General features: G+C 50.8%; 1 protein-coding gene across 1 annotated transcript in view; it reads right to left on the reverse strand.

Moving 5' to 3' along the window:
• Positions 1 to 226: 226 nt before the first annotated feature.
• Positions 227 to 6,390, reverse strand: part of LOC102431013 (mitotic spindle assembly checkpoint protein MAD2A-like) — a 9,216-nt gene continuing 3,052 nt past the window's right edge. The window contains exons 2-6 of the mRNA XM_014446968.2: positions 6,180 to 6,382; positions 5,588 to 5,734; positions 2,571 to 2,691; positions 1,601 to 1,704; positions 227 to 1,005 (exon numbers count right to left, since the gene is read on the reverse strand). Of these exons, the coding sequence (XP_014302454.1) occupies positions 833 to 1,005; positions 1,601 to 1,704; positions 2,571 to 2,691; positions 5,588 to 5,734; positions 6,180 to 6,382 (748 nt within the window). The 3' untranslated portion in view covers positions 227 to 832. The remainder of the gene's footprint in view (positions 1,006 to 1,600; positions 1,705 to 2,570; positions 2,692 to 5,587; positions 5,735 to 6,179; positions 6,383 to 6,390) is intronic.

The following is a 6,390-nucleotide window of genomic DNA, read 5'->3' on the forward strand; positions in this document are numbered from 1 at the left end:
GCTCTCGTCACACTACACACAATCTGAAACCTCAGTGAGAGGTGGATTACCTCGGGAACTGTCCATTTCATATTTCCAGACTGTGGTTAGCCGTGGGTAACTGAAACCATGGAACCAAACCCTACGGGGGGAACTACTGAACTGAGTCCACCTTAATCACTGTTTAACTGGAGTAACCCCACACTCGTGTAAAGATATTTTAGGACAAATTTAAAACATGCACACATAACTTTATCAGTCATTTAAAGCTTGATTTTATAAAACACAAAAAGACATCAAGAGTTCTGTATCAGCGGAATTGAAACAGGAGAAATAGCGACAGATTTGTAAGCGTAAATTATATACATTAAAGTCAAGTAATTGGGGGTTTTCAATATGGAAACTATACAAATGAAATAAATGGCAAAAGGACCTGCTAGGAATACTGTGACTGTGGCTGATCAGTTACTTTAGAACTAAACAAAGATCCTGATATTCGGACTTTTGCTGTTCCATAGTCACCTGGACTCGGAGTCAGGCTACTTGACTGAAAGTTCTGATTTAGGAAGGCATTTAACTGAATAGCAAAAGTTTCCCATCTCCAGTTTCCACCTTCAAAGCTGACATTCCAGTGCTGACGTGATCTGCTGGTTCCCTTCGAACAGTGTCATCCCTGTGGAAATCATGTCAACCCCATGGAAGTCAAACAGGCACAAACAAATGGACAATACGCACAGTGCAGTGAAGTACAAGGCTAAGTTTCCCCACCTCAAAAGTATCAATGGAACAAAACAAGAACTATGTTGACTTGGCCTCAGGACACACGTGTGGGATTCCATTCGGCCCGGCTCCTTCAGTCGTTGACGGGGATCTTGTAGGCCACCATGCTGTTCACCTTGTGGATGGTCGTCGTGAAGGAGCGCAGGCGGACCTGCTCAGAATTGGCAATGAACTGCGGTCCGGACTCTTCCCACTTCTCGGGTACAACCAAGTCTTTGTCTGTGTAGATCAGCAGGTCAAATGAACCTAAATTGGGGATAAGATCATTGAAGCACACTGTGCTCTCGAAACACTGCCCTCCCTGTCTCCATGGTGAATGACGGGCAGTGAGAGCAGACAGTCTGGCCTGGTCTCTAAGCACCAGGTTATCGCTCTTCCTCAATGGAAACTTATTTTAGTGCAGAAAATACTGCACCCCTTCTACGTTATCTTATGAAAAATTCAAGTTTTGTTTTTATAACAAGAAAACCATTATAAACTATTTGCCGAGTGTCTCATCACGTGAAATGGCGTGTGAGCTGCGGCGCGCGTGCTGCGCAGTCGGGAGCTGTCTGGTGCGTGAAGGAGCCGCCGGGAGAGCAGGCGTCATCACAGCCGTGGTCTTAGTTATGTACACAGAACATGCAGAAAGCGAGAATGCGACAGGAATGACACCAGACTGCTGAATGCTGTCAGCCCCTCCTCAGCATTCCCGCATTTCCTGAAATGCACCGGGTAACTTTTGCCTTAGAATGCCTTCTTCCCCATTCACAGCACGTGTGGCTAAGAGGACATTAATAAAGGGGTCATTCTTAAAGCCACAGCTTAGTCTTCTGAAGCCTGAGAGACACTAACTACTCACAGGAAGCCTCCAGCAGCGGCAGGAAGGTCACCGTGGCGGTGATCTGTCTGATGACCGAGCGGATCTCGTCCTGGATGGCTTTCTGAGACTTCTCCCTGGGTGCACTGTCAAGCAGACCAAGCCAATCATTCACTTTTAGTTGTTACATTATTTCAAACACTGATAGCATTATTTACCTGGTGAAATGCTTCCAAGTCAATTAAGTAAACTTTAAGGAGTTCGTTTTCCTTTAAATGAGTCTCAGTACATCCTTAGGACCTGTGCTAGGGGCACCATATGTGCCGTTATCTCATTTCCTCTACCCACTCATCTGCTAGGATCAGATGCGTAGTGTATCTGTCAGGTGTTCAAGTTAGGAATCCACCACCTCTGAAAAGTAGAATAGGCAGCAGCATGGAAAACGTGCTGGGCATAATCACTCGGCACTTTAGCGATGTCCAATGCCGACTTCCCTGCTGCCTCAAATAGTTCTCACAGGCCACACGCTTCCTGTGTAGCCCAAAGGCTGCAGAAGCAAACGTGACTTCCCTCACAGCGGGGCCGCCCCGGACAGTGCTTGACGCCAGCATCTTACAGTGGGCGCTTCCCCTCGGGGGTCTGGACACTTAAGAGCAAGACAGGAAGGACCAGAGCTGCACCGGAGCCTGGGAGAGTCTAGGATTATCCCTTCAAACACGGCCCTGAGTGGCCCACCTGGCAAACCGTGTGCAGCTCTGCACACTCCCCACAGACACTAACGTCGGGCCTCTCCTACGGAGACCGAAGGGAGCAGGTAACGTGCACTATCTGTACAAACCAGTGACTGCTCCCCTCAGCAAGTCTCTTCCCCAGGGACTGAAACAAATCAACGTATGTTAGAAACAAAGTCTACCTTAAGGAACGAGTTCAATATAACCAGGACTCATTTCAGTACAGAAAACAAGTTTTGGAAAAAATACCTGGAAGTAGAAATAACTTAATTCACACTCACCTGTCATCTCTGGCCGTCTTGTCACACTCGATGTCAAACTGCCACCTCTCCAGGACCTCCCCGTCTTCAATATTCGAGATGACCACCACCAGCTTCTGCACGGAGCACTTGTACAGCCAATCTGCAGCACAGGCAGGGGTCGCCCTGCTGGTCAGGGATGCTCCTCGGGCACCTCCGCACACCTACCCTCCGCCACACTCCTCCCGCCGCACACCTACCCCCCGCCACACTCCTCCCACCGCACACACACGCTGCCCAGCCACAGCCTAGAGCAGGGGTGGGCAAACTTTTTGACTCGAGGGCCACAATGGGTTCTTAAACTGGACCGGAGGGCCGGAACAAAAGCATGGATGGAGTGTTTGTGTGAACTAATATAAATTCAAAGTAAACGTCATTACATAAAAGGGTACGGTCTTTTTTTTTTTTTTAGTTTTATTCATTTCAAACGGGCCGGATCCGGCCCACGGGCCGTAGTTTGCCCACGGCTGGCCTAGCCCGTTCCCTCGGCCGGTTAGTGGGGACAGCACTGGGTGCAGGGGGCAGTGACCAGGCGGCCTCCCTCTCCAGTTCCCGGTGGGGACGCAGGAAGTTGGCGCTGATCTAACCATCGCATCAACAGATGTCAAACCATCGCTGTGATAACTGCCCGGAAGGTGAGCTCCTCGGTGCAATGAGTGCAAAGTGGGAAAACGGACCGCCCAGCAGTTCTCACTCCGGGAGGCGGGAGTCTGGCTCTAAGAACCCACAGCACTAACCAGCACAAGAGTGGGAAGAAGGTACCGAGTCTTACACTCCAAAGGGAAGACAGAGGGAGGACGGCAGGCCAATACTGCCGCGGTGAGGAGGGAGAGCACAAATTCAGGACATGCCACTTCCAGAACCCGGGGAGGCACGGCTGCCTAAAGCAGCGCGATGTAACCAGACTTGCATTTCAAACTGTCGTCTGGCTGCACTGTGGGGCAGGGACTGGAGGCAAGAAGGGACACTGGACAGTGACACAGGCAGGAGGTGGGCAAGGCCTGCAGGGGAACTGGGAGACGGGGCAGGAGAGAGGCCAGGGCGATGTCGTGGTTATACCATGATGGGTAGCTGGACTGCCTGCGAGTGTAAGAGGCGCGAGTCAGGGCAGCGCCCGTTTCTGGCTTGTAACTGGCTGCATGGCTGATGCAGTCCCTGAGAGGCCCGAGGACTGGAAGGGGGATGGCCCCGTTCAGCTCTGTATGTGACCCTGAAGCACCTCAGAGCGGCCGCACTCCATGGGGCCGGAGCTGGGGCAGCCTGGCCGCAGGAGTCTGAGTGGCACACAGCGGTGCACAAGGGCCATCTAGCGCCTGGTGAGAAGGGGACTGAGACAGCCCTGAAGAAATGGGGAGTATATTCAGGAATCAGCAGTGTGCTTTTTAAAGAGACAGAAAACAATCTAGTAATATTTCAGGCTGTGGGCCACCTAGATCTCTGCTGCACATTCTTTTAAATTTGTAAAAAAATATTCTTAGCTTGTGGACAGTACAAAACACAGGCCACATGCTGGAACTGGCCTCCTGGCCTTGCCCACCCTGGCATAGACCCACAACTCTGTATCATTTTAGCTCTGAACAGGAGGAGGTTGGGTGGTAATGTGAAGATTTTGGGGTAGGCGGTAATTTTTTTCTTTAAAATTGTAAATCATCCAAATCGAAACAAAGAAGTCAGAAACACAAGTGAGAACAAAGAGGGTGGAGGCTGGTTTCGAACAGACTGAACAATTCACCTCTAAAAAGAGTGAGTCCTCAGTTTTAACAAAAACGAAGATAGACGTTACAGAGCAAGGTCTAGAAACACATGAGATGAAATGTCACGGGTGCAGCTTAGCCATGTCTCGCTTCCCATCAAATCAAGGTGAAGACCTAGACCGCAGCTGCCACAAGCTTCCAGGCCAACCATCTGAGTGCAGCCCTGTGACCGGCTATGGGCGATTTAGCCCTGAAGTTAACAAAAATACCACGAAATTTTAAAAATAAAGATACTTGAAACAAGCAAACAAAAATATAGGATTTGTGGATTAAAAAATTTGACAAAATGATCACTGTAGCCCTTTTTGGAAGACCAATGGGCAGATGGGGAGAAACATCCCACAGCTCAGAACAAGGTGAAGTGAGAATCTCGAGTGGAAAGAAACATGGAAGGGAAGCTAATGGAAGTATAAAGGAAGGAAAGACAGGTGGGAACCAGGACTGCTCCCTCCACACAGGAACCTCTGGAGCTAAACAAAAAGATGAAATGTTTAAACTCAGGCTGGATTATTTGAAAAAGACAAATGGAAACAAGTGAAAAATGAGAATACTCCACTGTGTGTTCTATTATTTAGTTCTTTTTCTTCTTACTTCTTTGAAGTTTTAGTTCTCACATTGAAAAACAATTTTATTTACTTGATCTTAATAATGATGGCTTTAGACTCCATGCAGGTACAGGAAATATATCATTAAGAATAGTGATTTTTTTAAAAAGGGGATCTTTATTTTTTTAAAAATATACTTTGATTTTTTTACAGAGAGGAAGGGAGAGGGATAGAGAGTTAGAAACATCGATGAGAGAGAAACACCGATCAGCTGCCTCCTGTACACCCCCTACTGGGGATGTGCCTGCAACCAAGGTACATGCCCTTGACTGGAATCGAACCTGGGACCCTTGAATCCGCAGGCTGATGCTCTATCTACTGAGCCAAACTGGTTAGGGCTATATAGGGATTTGTTTTCCCACAGATAATAATTATGTAAAATTCAACTGGTTCCATTTGGCCACCCAAACTGCAAAAGTCCCTTTTTAAGGGACACGATAGAGGCTGTTTTGTTAGGCCGTCTATCAGATCCCTAGTATCGATGATGCTATGTGCTTCCTCCCACCAGGAGAGTCGCTGTATTTGAGAGGGTCGCTTGTGTTACACCCTTGTGTGCACAGCTGACAAGCGACCACCCAGACGCTGGAACCCGGGGGCTGTGGGAGGCCTGCCGGGCCCCACCTGCTCCCAGGAGCCCTACCTTTCAGCTGCTCCACCACGTTGTTCAGGTACTTCATGAGCGCGGGGTCCGTGGTGACCAGCAGGGTGAGCCCGTACTTCTGCACGCGAGTGAAGGTTTCCGACGGGTAAATGCCGCGCTGATACAAAATGCTGTTGATGCCAAATGCTGCAAAGAGAGGTGACGTTATACGTTACCGATTTCTAACACCGTAAAATGGAGCATATGCAGAGGCAGCTGCGGCTCGGGTTTGGCGTATGGTGCTGGGCTGTCAGTGCCTGAGCACCCGTGTTTTTGAGTCTTGCTGAGAGCAGCGTGGGATAAAGTGCCACTAAACATCCTCAAAATCTGGCTTCCAAGGAAGAGAGAGAGAGATACCTGCATCTCTATGGCAACAGAAGAAACATGCCAAAGGCGCAGGTTACCGCTGCCAATGTCATCCCATTGCAATCCGCGCCCCAACGCCCACCACGTGGTTAGCGGCTGTCACCGCCCGGCGCGCCGAAAGCCCCTCCCCCCGACCCTTCCCCTCCCCGCTCCCCTCCCCCTCCCCCTCCCTCCCTTCCCCTCCCCCCACAGGTCCCGCCAGGCTCCGCTGGAAGGCAGGACCCACCCGGCTCGTGGCTCCCCACCGGCCCGAGCCACCCGGCGGGCGCCGAGGCCTGAGCCCCGCCCGGCCGCCTCCGTCGCTGGGGAGGCGGGACGACCCGGGCGCCCGGGACGGGGCCACACCGCCTGCGGGCCTCGGCGGTACCGGGCCGCCCTCTGCACCGTCCCAACGAGCCCACCGCCGCCTCTCCCCCGACCCCCGTCCCGCTGGCGGG

Source organism: Myotis lucifugus, unplaced genomic scaffold, assembly GCF_000147115.1.
Source record: "Myotis lucifugus unplaced genomic scaffold, Myoluc2.0 scaffold_592, whole genome shotgun sequence".
NCBI lineage: Eukaryota > Metazoa > Chordata > Mammalia > Chiroptera > Vespertilionidae > Myotis > Myotis lucifugus.